Here is a 21,052-nt window from a genome sequence, read left to right on the forward strand (position 1 = left end):
GACACTCATTTACTTTGCTTTTATGTTATCTTGCCTATGCTCCATGAAACTTTGACCGCAACTAATGTCTCCAGTTGTAAAAGTTGCTTTGTAACATAAAACATTTTGTGAAGTTGACCTGCTCCTTTTATCCTAGCAATAGGCCTCATTGAATGTCTAACCTTCGACCAGGAATCCAACCTTGCAATCAAACTTTGATCAGAGTCCATCCTAACTTACAAAATAGGTACAGACATGGTAAAATGTTGGTATACCAGTCATAGTTCCAAGAAAATCCGGGACAATAAATATATTCACCACAAATGACCTTCAAGCTAGGTTTTTTAGGTGTAACTTGGAGAGAAAATGGTCATTCTTCCCATTTTTCACCAGAAGTGAATTTTTATAAACCTGTGCTATAAACCCCTTAATACACAGTGGCATTTTTGTCAAGAGGCAAGTGAAGAGAAAATGTCTCACCAAAGTACTTAAAAATGGTATACAAAATATTTTTCTGGACTATTTCACTGGATTTTCCAACAGAATTCCCATTATAGTTTATGAACTGCACACATTTTTGTCTCTCTGTACAATACATGTGAATATATACTTGTTATTTATTTTCCTCTATTATATTTTTTCTTAATTAAAAAAAATAAAAATAGAGGATCTTGCCCGTACAACTTACAAGTTTATGCAAACAACATACAATATATTAGGGATGTTTATTAGGAATTTCTTAATGACATTGTTTTACATTCTGTTCTATTTAATCTTATTTTCTTTTAGTCCAGAATTGAATTATTTGTAAATCGCCTGGATTCTGTAGAATCTGTTCTTCCATATGAATATGATGCGTAAGTAGAAATGTTCTTTTTTTGTTATAGTGGAAATAAATGATCACCAACTGATAGTTATTATTATATTGACATTTATCAGTGACAAGGTTTTATGCAGCCCTATATAAACATCTAAACGATTAGAGGGAAATTGCAAGATTGAAACAATTTGTGTTTGTTTTCTTTCTTAGCTTTGACTTTTGTAAGGATGAAAATGAAAGGCGACCATCTGAAAACCTTGGACAAGTTCTTTTTGGAGAAAGGATTGAGTCCTCACCATACAAGGTTAAACTACCCATTGTCTATGAATTAAAACCATAAAAGAATCAATAGAATCTAAATGCAGTGGTATAATTTTGGGTCACAAGTTTTTTCCTCCACCCTTCCCCTGCTGAAATTTTAGGTGACTCGCAACACAAAATAATTGTAGCCATGGGGTTGGCTTCCTCCGTAGTTATGCCACTGTCTATCTCTGTAAAACAATACACTTGCTATTTTTTTATTCAAGCGAACTACATGATGTTCTACCCATAAGCTTTTTGAGAAAATGTTGTTATAACTCTGCTATTTTTTTTGTAAATTTACAGTTTTACTTTAATAAGAACCAGACATGCAAGATGATTTGTTCCAAGGTCTATCAGCCCAAGGTTAATACTCAACTGGAATTCATAAAGAAAGGAATACAACTAAACTATCAACATCATTGGTAAAACTTTGTTTCTCAAGTTTATTACAGTATCTAGCACTTTATAACAGAGGTTTGCAGTTCAAGCCTTCTCTTATGATCTACAATTTAGTCCAGACACTTCATAACATACACTGAACTAATAATAATGTCACAGATATTTAATAAGATTGTTCCAGGTGTTTTCGGGGGGCTCCAGGGGTGCCCAGAACAATATCTATTCAATAAATATCTATACAGCATACATTTTTTTAAACAGCATATTTAACACCTACCTTCATTGGGCCTCATTAACTAACAGAGGCAATGTGGAAAGTACAAAAAGACTGCATAATTTTGCCTTCATAAAAACACAATATGGATAATATCTGCACTAATTAGCTGAAGCTTAGATTTATATCACAAAAAACATATTGTCAAGTACTGTTTTATGAATGAGGTGCAAAGTGCATCTCTGATTACAAATGATCTTGCATCAATTAAATAGTGTAGACATTGAAAGTGATGTGATATCAAATTGAGGGTAAAAATGTGCATACAATTTGGGGCAAAAGAATGTATTTTGAGTAAAACTGTCTGAATACACAGATTTATGCATTTTGACTTTTTTTATTTTATTTAATGTTTAGTACATTTCCTTTATAGTACAGCATTTGTCAAGTCAAGTGCCCCTCTCTTCACACATAACTAAACTGCAGACACTTTATATTTTTCTAATTTCATTTTGTAGCAGCTATTCTTTAGAAAGTAGCTCTTTTCTTTATCTGGGTTTTTGCAGGATTGTTGACAATATGCCAGTAACTTGGTGTTATGATGTGGAGGAAGGACAGAAATTCTGCAGTCCTGGATTCCCTATAGGTTGTGCTGTTGCTCCAGATGGAAGAGTAAAAGATGCCTGTGTTATCAGTGTAAGTGGGGGATTTATATATATTTAATATTTGTAATGCCGTTACAGCAAGAGTTATTGATCATAAGAGATGAAAAAATGGTTCTTGGTTCTGTTGCTTAAAAATGGTTAGGGCACTTTTGAAGGCATGTTTTACTATAATATTCTTTTTGTATAATTTTATTTGGGTAGAATGACTTAAGGAAATTAAAATCATAAATATATAAAGTAAAATGTTTTTTATGTCACTGGTCCTTTAAAATACAGCATCCATAAGAATATCTATAAATTGTGCTTTTATAACTGCTGTTAAATACATGCATTTCTGCTTTCTTATGAAATATTGACTAATTTATGCATACCTACATATATTGAAATCACTGTGAGCTTAGCTATCAGACTGGTGTGTAAGGAAATTCTGAAAATGTTTTTTTCTGTTTCATTTTAGTCTGAATTTAACAAAAAAGACACTTTCTACCTCTTCAATCATGTTGATATTACCATCACTTATCATAGTGGAAATGGAGAAAACTGGGATGGTGCGCGTCTTGTTGCTGCAAGACTTGTACCAAAAAGGTAATTTTGACAAATAACATTTGCTTTGGGAAATAATAACTAAATTTATGTTATAGATAACGTCTGTAGTATTTTGTATTAATGAATTAATATTTAAAATAACAACTTGTTAGTTTCTATTGAGCTAGTTGCTAGTCACTCAAGTAATTCCTGTTTTCCCACATTGTCTTTGGTTGTGGCAAAAGCAATAACCTGGCGCTATGAGAGGCATCAATCACTGAGAATGAATAGGCAATACTTTTATGTGCCTTTGTGGCATATTTATATTCCAGATTAAACAAAGTTTAGCTGTAAAATCAGTTGACAATGGACTTCACTTAAAAGGGAAGTTTAACTTAGAGCATACTCCCTTTTTAGTTAATCTTCATTTCCTATTGTATAGAATAATTATTTTTCCTGCTCTGTCTCTTTCTCTTCTGCAGCTGAGAATGCTATCGTGATCAGCACAAAAGTTACATTATTCCATTAATTTGCCAAAAATGTTACTTTTAAAGAAAACTATTAATAAAATAGCTTGTATTTTACTCCACCGTTACAAGTACTTGCATATAGAGTTTTATCAGTTTTTTAGATATTTGCTACTGAAATGACCTGAACCAACTGTGCTGTTCATTTTAGGTAAAAAAAACTACAAATCGAAGTTTTGGCGAATAACAGGTTACACTTTGGAGCACACTTACTGTAATTATGCTGCTGTTTTCTAAAGTTCTGTAGAAAATAATATCAGCATATATTTATGGTTGCACACTTGTAATAAGTTGGGAGATGTACACTAAGGGGATTATTTATCAAAGGTCAAGTTTGTGAGTTTTTTTTCTACCTCGAATAAACTCACAGCTTGAATGTTTGCTTATTTATAAAAAAAAAACCCCGAATGCAAAAAACTCAAATGAATGCAATCGGCGAAAAACTCGATTACTTCAATTGATCTAATTATCTGCAAAAAAATCTTGAATTAATCGGGTTTTCAAGAGCAAACCACTGAAACCCCCCCCCCCCCCCCCGAAAATCATGAAGGCTAAAAACATCTTCAAATGGTTCAAGGGACCTCTGCCATTGACTTCTATATGACATCGACAGGTTTTTACCTGGAGTATATTCAGATTTGGGCTTTTTGCAGCTTCGGGCATAATAAATCTCCAAAAATTCGAGTTTTTACTGAAACTACACATGAAAAACTCGAATTTTTCAGGAAAAACACAACTCGACTGCTAATAAATAACCCACTAAATGTAGGATTTTTTTCCTGAAATGTGTTCTCTCTTTCTCGATATGGAGACATGAGGACTATGGATATTAAGATTTAGCTGCTGGGGAATGGACTCTAAATAGTTAATATGCCCTCGATTTCTCCCTTAACCATCGGTTTCTTCAGGCTTAGGGACAGCTATAGAAGATTTCAAGTGTATTTGGAACCAGTGGTCATGGGACAGTAGCTTAACCAGAATTCTCTTCTATAACCTAGAGATTGGCTATATTCTGTTGGCTAACATATTTTTATATTCCTGGGGGCACTGGCTTCTGCTATCTGCTTATCTGTGTCACTGTTATATTCAGTAAAGACCTCTCTTCCAGTCAGGTTTCTTTTGACCCCAGCCCTCCATCACTGTCATCCTATGTTTTCACCCTGTCTCTTGGTCTCACTGCCTGTAACAAATTAGAGGCGTTTTTCTCCTCTTCTCAGCCTGGTTGTCTTCAACTCCTTTGTGTGACTTTATTTTCCCCCCTGGCATATTGTTTATGCATTGTAGCCTCCTTTTGGGAGTGGCTATTTCCATTCCCCTTTGACCAATCAAGGGTTTTTGGGGATGGCGTGCTTGACTTGTCCTGTTTTTGTTTCTCCTACTGTAGTAGTTAAAAATAAAAGGGAGGAGAACGTAATTTCTCAACCACCGAAAGGTTACTCAATCCCTCCCTCCCCCCCACCCCTTCTCCCCTCTTTTTCCCCTTTTAAACAATACAGAAAAAATGGTTAACACACAAAAAAAGGTTTATACACGTGATACAATGAGATTGACGAGATTGTATTTCAGTAAAGACTTTTATTATTGTATGTATGAGAAAAATGCCATATTACAGTCTGTCAAACTTTTGTGTTAACTTCAATAAACAGAAAGTTGAAAAAAATAAATAAATAAAAGGGAGGAATTGGCTAGAGAATTTGGGTCAACAAGGGAAGCGTTTGCTTTTAAATATTTACTTACCATCAATTGTCCAGCAGCTAAATCATAATCCCCATACTTGCTTTGACCTCCACGAGTAGGGGAAGATAAATGGTAAATACAATTACTAATTGCTTTTCTGTGGTATTTTTGGGTCCTGGTACTATACTAATTTTGAATTGACAATAGACACTGGTGTCTGAAAATATGTTGTTTGTTGCAGAAACACTACTATCGTTAATAAAAATATGATAATGTTAGCCATTGAAATATTCATGTTGATATTAGGCCGATGTTTAAATAACAGATAAGCTGTGTGTAACACAATGGTTTAAGATGGGCAATGGCAGACATGGGCACTTTGTCTCCCTGCAAAATTGTCTCTCCAGCAGGTGACAAACCAGTGATCAAATCAGTCACTTAATTAAACAAAGATACAGAAGGAAACGATTGGTCCGAACACTGCAGTTCCCATGGTCTGCAATGCTGAGGTAGTTTTAACCTGTGGATAATAAATACACCCTATGTGCCATTGCCCTTACACATGGAGATAAACAGACATCTGATGCTGTTCATGGCTTACTACAAACGTAAGACATTTGTTGCCAGAAATTGTTTTTGTAGGTACTGGATTAATAGATACAAACTTTAAATGCAAAAACAAAATATTTACTATTTACAGCATTACTGTTTTTTTTAAATTTCTTTTGGTTTGTGTTCTTTTTCCACTAGCTATAAACACCCTAGTAAAGATAATTTAAACTGTGAGGCTCACCCTATGGAAATCCCTCAAGAACTCACTAGTAAACTGGAAGTGATCTATTCATATTCAGTAACATTTCGGGTAAGTTTTATATTATCACAAATAACGTAGAGCAAGCCACTAAGACATTTATCAAAATGTGAGTTTAGATCTTAATAAATAAAAAATCACCCACATTCTATTAATTTCTATGGGATTTTTAGAATTGTATTTACCGGTATTAAATGGCGAGTTCTAATTTTTACCCCTGGATAAATACAAAAATGAAATTCCCTGTTTAATTGCAGCAAAAATCTTAAAACATGTTAAATTTATACGCCACATATGCCAACAATCCAGACGTATTCATTTGTTTTTTGTTTTTTTTTTTAAATTTAAAATTTTTATTGATTTTCACCAATACAGTATAGATTGCAGAACGTAATGCAACAAAAGGACATCGGCTGAAGTAGTAACAAGGAAGGTATCTAGACAGCAGATCAATAAATGCAGTTTCCACATATGAACCAATACCTCAAAAAAGCTAAAGTGTATTCATTTGTTTTAATGATTATGATACGTTCTGGTGTTTCTACTTCTACAAGTGAAAACCCACATTCTGCAGTTGTTGGGTGAATATAATAATGCAAAATTTTGTGAAGATTCTCATTCATCCAGGTCATGGTATATCCTATAGAAATAAGTCAAGTCAACTGGACTTGCTGTTTTTTCTTGAAGACGTTTCATTAGTCATCCAACTGGCTTTCTCAATTCAGAATAACTTGTACATAGGATCTTGCTTCACTATATATCCTCTGGATTGTTGTTACAATCAGCATAATCTGTTTATCATAATCCACAATGATGTCATTAATTTAGGTGTTGATTTAAGTTAGGTAATGCTTATATGGCCTTTTTACTCTATGATGGAAATTCTTAACGTAACATAAAAATGCCACATATGACATAGCCCTAGCATCACACTTTTGCAGGCAGAGAAAGGGCTGATCTGTTGGCTTTTGCTCCCTGCTCTGTCTGCACTCATAGGCATAGCATTGGCTTGTCAGTGCACACACATGGTGAGTTTCAACACAAAAATGCATTCTGAACCAAAATCTGCCCCATGTGTGCTCTGACAGGCTGATGCTGAGCCTGCCAATGTATAGGTAACAGCGAGCAGAAGTCGGTTTGTGACCTATAATAAACTCAGATGTTAAACTATAACCTGAAAATCTTCCATCAGCTATAGCTGTGAAGAGATCATATAAGCTGTATTTTAACTATTATAGCTGAAGGATTTTAATTTGTCATTGAGTTACAATCCCCTTCATCTTCTGGGAGTGAAGTTTGTAGTTCAAAAACATTTGCAGACCCACAGGATAATGTACTCATTGATCGTTAAACTTCCAGAATTGTAGTTCACTATCGTTACAGCAATTTGGTCTGTCCTGCTGACCACAAATCCTTTAGAAATGGCTCAAAACTGATTATGTTTGATTGACTAGCTTCTGATCCAGTCTACTGTTTTTGTGCTCCATAGTTACATAATGCAGTGTCTACTCTTTGGTATAGTGACATTTAGGGGCAGATTTACTCTAGGGTGAAAATTCGCCAGTGACCGATTCGCAGCCATCGCTACACTTCGGCAGGTGAAAATTTGCTCAGACAACGCTAATTCATTGGAATGCGTAGGCGCCGAACGCTGGTGACGTTTTGCTAGCGTTACTTCGGCAGTGCGAGCAATTGAAAGCGAATTTATCGTTCATTTCGCTAAAGGTCTTGCGCTCAGGATAATTTGCATATGGCGGGAAATTTGAATATGTTGCAGCAAATACATTACGCTAGTCCAGGGAACTTTAATAAACAAAATAGAGTTGTTATAATGCCCTACACATGAGCCCACTGTATTGTTAATGTTCCATATGTTAGAAAATGTATGGGGGAACCCGGTTACCCAAAAAAAAATTTAAGGACTTTTGCAGGCTATCACTCTGAAAAAAAGTAAAAGACGCCATCATTTTTTGGACTTAGAAGCTTTTTCCACTAAAAAATATGATGTAAGTAACAGATTAAAGATTGAGAAAGATCTATGCACCCCAGTGCACTTCGCCTGGTCTGAGCTGGCGAAGGCAAGTCTGGTGAAAGAGGTAACGTTCAGTAAAATCCGCATTTCATTGAATTTGCAATTCAAAAGTAACGTCCATTCGCCAGAGCGAATTGTCAACTGACGATAGAGTGTGAATGACCGCTACCGTCTATCTCTTTTGCTAGCGAAGTGATGCCTGTGCCCGTTAGTAAGCTGGCGATGTCCCTCCGGGCGGTAACGCTAGCGAATTGACGCTAGCGTTAGCCACTTCGGTCTCGAGTAACTCTGCCCCTCGAGTGGTGGTAAATATCAAAGGTTGCCCATGTAACATTACCCTGAAGGCTTATATGTTTAGCTACATATGCTCTATCATATATCTTTACTTGTATTTCTATAGGAAAATAATACCATTAAATGGGCTTCACGTTGGGATTATATTTTGGAATCTATGCCACACACAAACATACAGTGGTTCAGGTAAGATTGTGCTTAATTCTAAACATATTGGGGCTCAATTATAAACTTTGCAAAACGCAGAATGATTCGCACAGTGAAAATATTTTCCATGCGCATTGTTATATTTATAATGCTGGTTAAGAGTGTACTTAATGTGCAAACGAATTGTGAATTTTTTTTCACACTGTCGAAAGTCCGTAAAAGCTTTTTAAATATGGCAAAAACACAAAACAAATTGCAAATATTTATGTGAAATACTCTGTGTTTGAGTTACACCATGATTGTAAATTCAGATTACTGTTTTGCGCACAACAACCTTGCACAGTGGGCACGCTCACGCAAACGCCCGTGTCATTTGCGAGCCATTTGTGAAAATTTGTAAGCAATGCAAAATCACAAGAACCGGAAGACGGGCACAACAGTGCAATATTTTAGCGTTCAGGAAAAAACATGGGCAATACAACCATTTGTGAAAAAACATGCACTGCACAAACTTTATAATTAAACCCCATTAAGTAGAAAGTTCCTCTTAAATTACATTTCTTCATAAATGTAAATCCATGTCTATTATTAAGCTTTAGCCAGTGTCAATACAGCTGCATAGCTGCTAAATCTCACCCTAATTTATCTTCAAGATGGGCTTTTAGATGTACAGTGCCTTGCAAAAGTCTTCACCTCCCTTCACAACCTGGAATTAAAATGGATTGTTTGAGAGTTTGCATCATTTCATTTACAGAACATGCCTACAACTTTGAAGATGCTTTTTTTTTATTGTGAAGACACCAATAAATAGGACAAAATAGCAGAAATCTTCAGCGTGTCTGTTCACCCCCCCTAAAGTCAGTACTTTGTAGAGCCACATTTTGCGGCAATTACAGCTGCAACTGCAACTCTATGAGCTTGCCACTGGGATTTTTGCATATTCCTCAAGGCTAAACTGCTCTAGCTTCTTCATGTTGGATGGTTTTCGCTTGTGAACAGCAATCTTCAATTCTGACCACAGATTCTCAATTGGATTGAGGTCTGGACTTTGACTAAGCCATTCCAACACATTTAAATGTTGCCCCTTAAACCACTCGAGTGTTGCTTTAGCAGTACGCTTCGGGTCATTGTCCTGCTGGAAGATGAACCTCTGTCCCAGTCTCAAATCACAGACTGACTGACACAGGTTTTGCTCAAGAATATCCCTGTATTTAGCACATCCATCTTTCCCTTCACTCAGACCAGTTTCCCAGTTCCTGCTGCTGAAAAACATCCCCACAGCATGATGCTGCCACCACCATGTTTTACTGTGGTGATGGTGTTCTTGGGGTTACGGGATGTGTTGGGTTTGCGCCAGATATAGCATTTTCCTTGGTGGCCGAAAAGTTCAATTTTAGTCTCATCTGACCAGAGCACCTTCCAACATACATTTGGGGAGTCGCCCACATGCCTTTTGGTAAACTCAAAACGTGCCTTCTTATTTTTAACTTTAAGTAATGGCTTTTTTCTGGCCACTCTTCCATAAAGCCCAGCTCTATGGAGTGTACGGCTTAATGTGGTCCTATGGACAGATACTCCAGTCTCTGCTGTGGAACTCTGAAACTCCTTCAGGGTTACCTTTGATCTCTGTGCTGCCTCTCTGATTAATGCCCTCCTTGCCCAGTCTGTGAGTTTTGGTGGGCGGCCCTCTCTTGGCAGGTTTGTTGTGCTACCATTGTTGTGGTACCATGTCAGAAAAGGTGGGTTTATACTGACAGATCATATGACACTTAGATTGCACACAGATGGACTTAATTTCACTAATTATGTGACTTCTGAAGGTAATTGGTTGCACCAGGATTTTTTAAGGGCTTTGTGGCAAAGGGGGTGAATACATATGCACATGCCAATTTTCAGTTTGTTTTTTTTAATTCTTTTTATATATATATATTTCTCAATTCACCTTTCCAACTTAGACTATTTTGTGCAGATCCATCACATAAAATAAGATTAATAAACATGGTTGGAATGTAACAAAATAGGTAAAAAGCCAAGGGAAGTGAATACTTTAGCAAGGCAGTGTATCTTGGGCAGCAAATAGGCTTTCTCCCTAAATGTCACCTTAAAGCTGAGCCGCTTCAGCCATATCTACCCCCCTCCCACTACTTGGGAGGCATTGGTTTATGTGAATGCTGCAGAAAGTGCCTGTAACAAAATTACCATTTTCTACAGCTTAAGACAACCATTTTCTCTGTCCTGACTTCATTCTTGATATAAATGCAGTGACACCTATTTTTCTTTTGTTTGTTGCAGTATCATGAACTCTCTTGTAATTGTTCTCTTTCTGTCTGGCATGGTGGCTATGATTATGCTAAGAACTCTGCACAAGGATATTGCCAGATACAACCAAATTGATTCTTCTGTAAGTACATTTACAACAGTGATGGTTATATAACCAATTGGGGTACCTGGGTTAGGCATAATAAGGGGCTGAACATTTGAATTCCAAAGCCAAGTAACAGTTTTCTTTTATTATATCTACAAATGTACGGTGTTATTAGGCAAGATGTTAGGAATGGGATACATTGCATGTCAGGATTGAGCTTGCTGTACAAGCTTTCGGAGCACCCAGGAAAAATACTGCTGACGAAGGGGCCTTGGTGCTCCGAAAGCTTGCAATGTATTTTTATTGTTTGTCAATATAGGTATGACTTCTACAATACTTTTATATTTGCTTGTTTTTTTATTTGTTATATTGACAGCAGTGTAGCAAATGCTACATAAGAAAACGCAATCCCTAAGAAAAATGGTACCTAAGAAAACTTCTACAATACTTTTGTATTTATTTTTTTATTATTTGTTATTTTTGCTACTGGCTAACATGGTACCACAATTTTGTTTTGTGATCTACACTGCTGTTTAAACTCCTTCTGTATACAACTATATTGAGTACGACTATCATTTTCTTAAAATTAACATACACAGGAGGATGCCCAGGAAGAATTTGGCTGGAAACTGGTACATGGTGATATATTTAGACCACCCAAAAAAGGAATGTTACTGTCTGTTTTCCTTGGACAAGGGACCCAGATTTTCATTATGACATTTATTACATTATGTAAGTAACATTGTTGTCCTAAAAATAATATTCATGTGCATTTAATGATATGTGTTATCTTGGGGGTTTTTTGGTCCTCTTTCTTGGGACGTTTTTCCTGAGAGATGCAACGTTTATTCAGTTATCAGATATAAATATTTTAACGTTGTTAATCTTCATAAAGCATAGATCGTATTCAGCCACATTCTAGAATTTTTGGCTAAGGAAGTTCACAGTTCGACTAGGTTATTTTCATAAGGATACCAAAGGACACCTTTATGTCGGCAAGTGCAGTGAGCATTCGAGTGAATGGACTTTGGACCATGTTTGTTTTCCCACAAAGCAGCATTTTTCTCCAAGAAAAAATGGTTGCAAGGGGGTGATGTAAGTAATTGTGCCGTGGCTTCTGAAATTGCATCCAAATTGCCAAAACAGATGCAACTGCTCTGCAAATCGTACAGACTATATATTCAAAGTCTGCCTGGTGTTTGCTGGCATCATTTGTGGTGTTTGCCATGCAAGTGATGTGTGTGTTCCATTCTTTTGTTGCAGCTGAAGTGCACCATTCCACTCAGGGTGCCGAGGCAACAGCCTGGTTCTAGGGTGTTGAGAACTTCAGGGTTCCCCTGCGTCAATAGGTGCAGCAGCAATCAATTGCTGCAGCAGCAAGCAATCAAGGCAGGATGACCTGACCTGTTCATTGACTCAACTAACTGCTCCCCTGTCCTATCCATAGACATTTGGTTCCTGTGCTTGCCCAGAACTCTCACCCTGGTTCTTCCTCAAGACTTGTCGGCATCTGAGTAGCGGAGGGCTCCACCCAAAGCCAAAGGCGGCTGCTATATGCTACATTCTGCTTGTCAGATTGGTTCACCCATGCACAGAGACCTGCTCAACAGGTTAAAGGAGAAGGAATACCATTTTCTACTTTGGAGTACGAAAAGTTAGGCACTCCCAAGTGACTACTTTTACTAAACTGACACCCCGGGCCAGTGCTCCTATCAGCAGAAAACCGCACCGGCCCAGGGTTCTTCTAACGAGCACCAAAGAGCAATCCTCTTCCTGCTTCTTCGGGTTTTCTCATGGCTGCTCATGCGCAGCAGAGCAAATAGCTGAAGTTTCACAAAAAAGCCAGCTATTTCACTCTACTGCGTATGCTTCTGCCCTGGGAAATTTAAAAATCGAAGAAGCAGGAAGAGGATCGCTCCCTGGTGCCCATTGGAAGAACCCCGGGCCAGTGCGGTTTTCTGCTGATAGGAGCACCGGCCCGGGTTGTCAGGTACTAACTTTTGGCACCCAAGTAGAAAATGGTATTTCTTCTCCTTTAAAGGAACTGTAACACTAATAATGTACTAATAATAGCTCTACCCTGCATAAAGTGTATGATTATCAATGCTTTATTAAAAAATACTGTGAGAAAACACTGCTTCTGGTCTACACAAATAAGGCAATAGGACGACTCCCTCAGCAGGCTCTAACAAGCGGCACTCAACATCTCCTCCTAACCCAACATCTGGCAAAACCAGAAGTTAAAGAGGACCTGTCACCCAAAAAAAATATTCCAAATCCTATTTTATCACGTTAGTCAAGCAAAATGAACTTTAATTACACTATATAAATTATTTGAATTTTGTTTCCTTCTGTTTGGGGACTTCTAATTATAGCAAGCAGGCAGAAGCTATTTTGTGGACACTGTTATTAAGGCAAGCCTTGCATCATCTCAGAATCTTGTTTGTGCACCAGAATGGGGGACCTGTTGTCCATCCCCATGTAGCACTGGCTACACAATTAAATGGTGAAGAGAATGGGGGGGAGGGGATATGGGGAGTGCAGTGACCTGTAGTAAGTGCTGAATGGAAAATGAAAGTAATTGCCTGCCCTGCCTCTATGCCTAAGGCATAGAGGAGGGTCAGACAATCTTTGATTGACAGCTGAGATTTTTAAAGACTTTTATTATAAAGCTTTTTATGTCCAGGTGATAGGTCTCCTTTAAGTGATATTGCTGTATGGAAGATTTTAAAGGTGACTTGTAATCTACATCAGTCTTCGTGTAATTTAGGTACTGGGAGTTGGAGCTTGTGGGCAGCGTTACTTCTTCTGTGTGATTTATGTCTGTAAGTGCTGTGAGTAGTGAAAAGCAGCGCTGACTTTATGGGGAGTTCTGTGGTCCTAAGATTTATAGCTTATGTGCATGCTGCCTTTACTGCTCATAGTGCATACAGAAATAAATCAGTTTAATATTTCTACTCTGTTGAATTTCTTTCTAATAAAATACAGTTTTATTTGGAAAAAATATTCTCAGAGTAGTTATTTTATGATAAATTATATTGTAAGATGCATCTTTATACCACGACTGCTTGTTTGACTATATCTAGTGTGTATTATCTGCTCCATGAATCATGGAGCAGTGTGTTAATGTAATTGTACACTATTTGACAATCCTTAAAAATAATTTTAATTGTTTTTATTTCTCAAGTTCTAGCCTGTCTTGGGTTTTTGTCACCTGCTAATAGAGGAGCTCTAATGACCTGTTCTGTTGTCTTATGGGTTCTATTGGGAACTCCTGCTGGATATGTGTCTGCCAGGTTGTACAAAAGTAAGTCATCTGTTACTGAAGGCTTTGTCATGGTTTATTTAATGGTCAGTATCACAAAACTGTGTAGACTTTAGCAGTTTTCATAGGTCACAAGATATATTTATAGACAGCAACATTGTATAATAAGTACTCATATTAAATATGTGTGTAGGGTTGCCACCTTTCAAAGCAGGCAATGGAGTGGCGGGTAACTTCAGGGGTGATGTTTTGTAGACATGTTTGTGATGTCAGGGGGAGGGACAATGACACAGTGATCAGTGATTGGATTATTGTCACGTCATTCACTTTACAGTCCAGTTCGGATTTACTAATTTGGAAATCTGGACAGGAAGTTTTCAGACAGACAGTACTTCTAATAACTGGGCTGTCCGGGTCAAAACTGAAGAAGTGACAACCCTATTTGTGCAGAAGCCAAGAATGACATTGAGCTCCTGTTTATCAGCAATTAAATACTAAACATCCTGTTTCAAATCTGTTAAGTTATATGCTATGAAAAATGGGCCGTACAGATGTGCTTCTACTGCGACAAAACTTTATTTATATGAATAGTATTAATCTCTGAGGCAAAGTTTTTACATGATTTAAAATGTGATAGTTATTCTACAATTTTCTTATCTTTCTAATCCCAATAAGATATTATATATATATATGTTATATACATACATACAAAACACATATACACATTCAAGTGTTCATCAGTCATCCAAAAAGAGACATTTCAGATAATAGCGATATAAACAATGTCATATAGAGGTCTGTAGAGATCTTTGGAATGCTGGAGCCAATAGAAAGCTTGTGGAGTGCCTGACCTGTGCTACTGGACAACTGTGCACTAAAGGATTCAGCTGAAAAAAAATTCTGGTAGGATCTTTAACATTTGTGGCAGAATGCCCTAATATTGACAGGGCTTTGATTGACAAGATTAGATAGCCTAGAAAACCTAGAGAGATGACTCTGGTGCACTGGTGCCATATATTATGTAGCCTGCTGTGGTTTGAAGATGGGTGAGCAGGAGCTTAGCAGCTGTCAGGAAGTATAGAGCAGGTATTTTTTATTGGCTAATTTAGTAGATTATAAAATACACGACTACTAAGGTCCTTGCTTAAAGGAAAACTATACCCCCAAACAATGTAGGTCTCTATTAAAAGATACTGAGTAAAACAGCTCATGTGTAAAACCCTGCTTCATGTAAATGAACCATTATCATAATAATATACTTTTTTAGTAGTATGTGCCATTGGGTAATCATAAATAGAAAATTGCCATTTTAAAAAATAAGGGCCGTCCCCTGAGATCGTAAGATTCACTGTGCACTCATACAAACCACATGTAAGGTCACATGAGCCAATTAACAGACAGAGTTCTGCCTTTTGCTTCTTCACTTCTTCCTGTTACAGTTAGTGTTGTAGTATTTCTGGTCAGGTGATCTCTGAGGCAGCACAGATAGAGTGACGAAATGGTGGTTCAAGGCAAGAGATGTAAAAGGGCAATATTTATGTAAATATATATTCCAGTTTGGTAAGATTCTTTAATATGTCATTCAATTTGATATAAACTATCTGTTGCTTAAGTATTCATTTTGGGGATATAGTTTTCCTTTAAGGCTCTGCTACAACAGCTGGCACAACTGATACCTCGACTTTGGCTTATGCACCAAAATTGCAGGAAGTGCAAAATTTTGGTGACAGCACAATGAGTTTGTCTGTCCAGTCGCCATAGTTTAGACTTTCTAGCAATATCATCTGGTTTTGATGAATGGCTAATCTTGTATGACATGCTGATACAACAACTTGACACAACTGACACCCATGCTAGGCTTATGCACCAAAAGATTGCAGGAGGCACCACATTTTTGGCAGCACACTCTGTATGTCTTGCCAGCCTTGATAATAGATAGTAGAAATATCATTTTCAACCACAACAGGTGATTATCATTCTTAATTAATTTGACAATGACTTGGCAACACAAACGCTTAACTTTTGATCAAATGCATTATATGTAGATATGGATTCCTAGGGACATGACTATCATAACTGACATTATGATATCTACAGGTTACCTTTTATATTTGTGTGATTAGGGTTGTTTTTTTAAATGCCACAGTTTGCACAGGATCTAGTGACAATCACAGTCATAATGAATGACCTAGAAAACTAGGCTATTCCTGGAGACTAATGTATTACTGATATTGATTTGTAATTCCACTTGCAGCATTTGGTGGGGAGAAATGGAAAACAAATGTGTTAATGACAGCACTTCTATGTCCTGGGTAAGTATTCTGCTCCATTTCACATATTATATGTTTAGCATGTCATTCATGCTGTAGTTACATGTTCTTCTTCCACCTAAAATGTTCTTCACTGCTGCAAACAGTCTACTTATACATCCCTATTATTTACCCTGCAGTTTTGTAGAATATCCTAGTATAATGCTATGACTGATATACAGCGCCTTGCACAAGTATTTTTTTTTTTGCAACTGGGACTTATTATACTGTATTTCACTAAGATTTATATCACTGATTTTCATTAAAAAAAACAGCCAGTTATGTCAATGTGGAAAACAAAGATTTGTTAATATAACATGAAAAGTCTTGATTGAATACGTCTTTACTCATTACTCTTCTCTGTGAAACCCCTGTGGAGCAACCAATTGCTTTCAAAAGTAACATAATTAGGATTGTGAAGGATAGAGATTTGTATTATGTAAAGTGCTTGTTTGAGAGAGTGATGTGGTAAACTGCTGTGATGTGATTCTACATTTTAATCCTGAATAAAGTATGTATGTTCTAAGGTATGTTCAGTGTGGTGAATATGGAGTGTCCATTCTACCTTCTTTGTTGAGGTAACCTGCATAGGAACCAGACATGGATGGCTTTTCTCCTCTCTGGCAAGTGTGGTTAATGCTGATCTGCCCCCAGGGTTTGCATTTGCAGCAGTGGTTTAGCATAGGGCAAGAAGTATACCATTGATAAAATGCAAACTAAAGCTTGTTTGGAATGTGGGACATGCCATAATTACGAAAAAGGTTTTCTGGTCTCATAAAACTTTTTGGCCTGCATGCAAAAAGCTACAGTATGTGTGGTAGAAAGCACAGAAACATTGCTTGTCAACCTGACAACACCATCTCATAATACTAAACCAAATTACAGTATATACTGTTATATGTGTTATGTTATAAAGTGATAAAAGGCAAACATTTGATCAGCTTTCCATTTGCTAAGTTATTATTGCATGATGAACAGGTTTTAATGGTTTTTTTTGTTTTCTCTTTTTCTGATTATAGGATTATATTTGCTGATTTTTTTGTCATGAATATAATTTTGTGGGAGAAAGGCTCATCAGCAGCAATTCCTTTTGGCACATTAGTTGCAATCTTAGCTATGTGGTTTGGTATTTCTGTACCGTTAACATTTCTTGGGGCTTACTTCGGATTCAAAGAAAGAGTATGTATTTCAACATTATTTTGATTCTTGGTCATTCATATATGTTGGAAAAGTCTGTAGTGGTAGATAAATGCCACCATAAAATGTATAGCCATGTCAATTAGGTTGTAGGAACATGCAACTTCTGCCTTCTTTGGCTTCTACTCAGGAACCGTGCCTCTAATGCATATATACAGTTGAGTAATTTACAACAGTCTAGGGGCGATGTCTCAGCCAAACTCTTCTTGCAGGTACAAGGTGCATGTTCTTTTTGCCTTCTCTAGATAGAGTGGTGGGGTTATGTAGGAGAAGAAGCTCACTGAACACAATTTTTCTAACACAACTTAAAATCTAATATGTTTTCATAATGTATGTGGTCCAGTAATTATATATTAATATATTATTTGCATTTGTATTGTATCATAGCGCATGGTAGCATTGTAGTCATGGTCTAGCATATTTAATTAATTGGGAGTTAATTGGGGTGCTTTGCTGGCTAAGTTGGAATAAGAAACCATGTACTTACTGTGAAATGCTACACAGTGGGTCAGACTGTTTAATCACATCTGGTAAGTCATTTGTGATATTTTCATCTCAATAAGCCTATGAAACAGGGTTGGAGACAGAGAAGAAATGTTCACAGACCAAAATTAATAACACATCTTAACATATAAATACATATACACACAAAAAATATCTACCATTTCTTAACATTTATCATTTAAATAAGGGACTTTTACTTATTTACTGGTGTTGGTCTTTAGTATTTGTTGTTTCTTTTAGTTTAAATTAAAAATGAGTAAGATTAATAAACAAGAGCAGTTAAGATGGTAGAATATTTTTGTTAACATATTTGATCTTTTTAAACATTTTCTCTTCTTTCTTAAGTCTATTGAACACCCAGTTCGTACAAATCAAATTCCTCGGCAAATTCCAGTGCAATCATTTTTTACCAAACCGTTACCTGGAATCATCATGGGTGGAATTCTCCCATTTGGTTGCATTTTTATTCAGCTGTTTTTCATTCTCAATAGTATTTGGTAAGTTTTATTTATTTATTTTTGGATTTTTGCAGTTTTGATGAGCCAAGTAGTATAATTTGAAATATGATGTTGTATGATAGTGTTAAATGTTTATTGTTCATGTGTAGTCTATTCTAAAGTGCATTATCAGGAATCTTGTCGGCCTTATACCAGGGGAGAATGCCCCTAAATCTTTACTTACCCCTCGGTACAGATTCTGTCCAGCGGAGTTCACGGGTGCCATCTTCAGCCGTTTCGGCAATTTCTGTGAGTTTCGGCGCATGCACAGTTGTGGCGAAACAGAAAATTGCTTCAACTGTGCATGCGCCGATACGGCACTTACTTTTCTAAGATTACCGAAGAGAAGAAGATGGCGCCCGTGAACTTCGTTGGACTGAATCTACACCAAGGGGTAAGTAAAGTCTTAGGGCTGGGGGGAGGTGGGAGGGCGGTCTATGTAGGGTAGGGTTTGCTTCTCCTTTAAGTATCTTAATTGAATAACTGCTGACTTTTGTAGGGCACACAGTTACTCTAAAGCATTTTTTATACAAAATCCTGAAGAGCCCTGGAGTTTTTGCAAGATAAATTGCTTTATCGGTTTGCATCAACTAAAGCCCAGCGTGGCCCTGGTACCTCTGAACTTTACCAACTAATATGGCTTCCCAGGACTTACCCCTGTTTAGTCTCACCCTACAATATACTGTTGTCCACACCTGCACAATATTTTGCAACTGTGGCCATACAAGTGGAGGCCTATTTATCAAAGGTTGGATTTTTGAAACTACATCAAAACTCTCAAACTCTAAAGCTACGAATGTCATGGAATTCATTCAATTATCCAAATAAGAAATGAAACGAATGGAAAATAATATGCTAAAAAATACAAATGCTTAGAAAACCTCTTCAAATTTTTCTTTCAGAAAAAAATATGAAAACCTCTAAAAGTCTGAATTGATTTAAAACAGTTCAATAGGAACAGTGCAGCTTTCATTGACTTCTATAGAACCATGACAACTTTTATCTGGCAATGTTTTGTATTAGTAATTTTCGTGGTTTTTACACTTCATAAATCTCAATTTGTTAAAGCTTTTTTTTTTTTAAAAAATAGAAAACCACAAATTTTAGAAATATGTGGAAATATCTCAATGTGATTGTTAGTAAATGGACCCAGTAGTGTTCTGTATTTCACCTCTCTGCAGTCATGTGTAAGAGCTGTCAAAGTCCCTGCATATTCCACCTGCATTGCCATGATACTAACAATTCATTCCATTTTACTTCCCATGCTGTCAACTGTATTGTAAACCTAACCTTCAGGGACAAGTGTATTATGTGCTCTTTTCAAATAAAATATATGTCGTACAAGCTGTGCTTATCATAAGATTTGTTTTTTTTCATTATAGAGCAGTGCCTATTTCTTTGAAAATTGCTACCTGTTATTTCATAATGTGTCATTCTTGGTTTTATAGGTCTCATCAAATGTACTATATGTTTGGCTTTCTGTTTCTGGTATTCATAATACTCCTGATTACTTGCTCAGAGGCTACGATCTTGCTGTGTTATTTTCATCTGTGTGCTGAGGTACGTGCATTATAGTTATTTACATAGTTAAATTGAGTTGAAAAAATACAAAGTCCATCAAGTTCAAACCCACTAAATGAAAACCCAGCATCCATACACACACCCCTCCCTAATTTCACATAAATTATGTATACCCATATCTATACAAACTATATAATTTAGTATCACAATAGCCTATGATATTATGTCTGTCCAAGAAATCATCCAAGCCATTCTTAAAGGCATTAACTGAATCAGCCATCACAACATCACCCGGCAGTGCATTCCACAACCTCACTGTCCTCACTGTGAAGAACCCCCTACGTTGCTTCAAATTAAAGTTCTTTTCTTCTAGTCTAAAGGGGTGGCCTCTGGTACGGTGAACCTCTTAATGGGTAAAAAGGTCCCCTGCTATTTGTCTATAATGTCCTCTAATGTACTTGTAAAGTGTAATCATGTCCCCTCGCAAGCGCCTTTTTCCAGAGAAAACAATCTCAACCTTGACAGTCTACTCTCATCCCTCTAACCAGTTTAGTTTCACGTCTCTGCACTCTCTCCAGCTCATTTATATCCCTCTTAAGGACTAGAGTCCAAAATGCACTGCATACTCCAGATGAGGCCTTTCCAGGGACCTATAAAGAGGCATAATTATGTTTTCATCCCTTGAGTTAATGCCCTTTTTTATCCAAGACAGAACTTTCTTATGTGTAAATGTAGTGATAAAAGAGTATAGCAACTGCTGTAAATGAAAGACAGACATTTCTGTCACATGGCTCACCAAAACTTGTATATTATAATATATTGCATACCCACTGTTTTCAAATGCAATTCAAGTGCATTTATGTAGTCATGGATCACAAATGCCTGGTACTGCTAATTATAATGATGTTCTTCTGTTACAATTCCAATGCTTTGGTCCTCCAAAGCTTGCTAGTTTCACTTATGAAAGTTACAAATATGTGACGTTCACTCTCGCAACTTTA

At 36.8% G+C, this 21,052-nt stretch overlaps 1 protein-coding gene across 1 annotated transcript in view; it reads left to right on the plus strand.

Annotated features, from left to right (window-relative positions):
* The window catches only part of LOC108698499 (transmembrane 9 superfamily member 2), a 31,425-nt gene that overhangs the window by 2,594 nt on the left and 7,779 nt on the right, over positions 1-21,052 (plus strand). The window contains exons 2-15 of the mRNA XM_018230034.2: positions 769-836; positions 1,010-1,103; positions 1,406-1,524; positions 2,282-2,411; positions 2,838-2,965; positions 5,860-5,971; positions 8,353-8,432; positions 10,686-10,794; positions 11,358-11,490; positions 13,946-14,065; positions 16,278-16,335; positions 17,352-17,511; positions 18,379-18,530; positions 19,979-20,090. Coding sequence (XP_018085523.1) covers positions 769-836; positions 1,010-1,103; positions 1,406-1,524; positions 2,282-2,411; positions 2,838-2,965; positions 5,860-5,971; positions 8,353-8,432; positions 10,686-10,794; positions 11,358-11,490; positions 13,946-14,065; positions 16,278-16,335; positions 17,352-17,511; positions 18,379-18,530; positions 19,979-20,090 — 1,575 coding nt within the window. The remainder of the gene's footprint in view (positions 1-768; positions 837-1,009; positions 1,104-1,405; positions 1,525-2,281; positions 2,412-2,837; positions 2,966-5,859; positions 5,972-8,352; positions 8,433-10,685; positions 10,795-11,357; positions 11,491-13,945; positions 14,066-16,277; positions 16,336-17,351; positions 17,512-18,378; positions 18,531-19,978; positions 20,091-21,052) is intronic.

The sequence above is a fragment of the Xenopus laevis genome, chromosome 8L, assembly GCF_017654675.1.
Source record: "Xenopus laevis strain J_2021 chromosome 8L, Xenopus_laevis_v10.1, whole genome shotgun sequence".
Taxonomy (NCBI): domain Eukaryota; kingdom Metazoa; phylum Chordata; class Amphibia; order Anura; family Pipidae; genus Xenopus; species Xenopus laevis.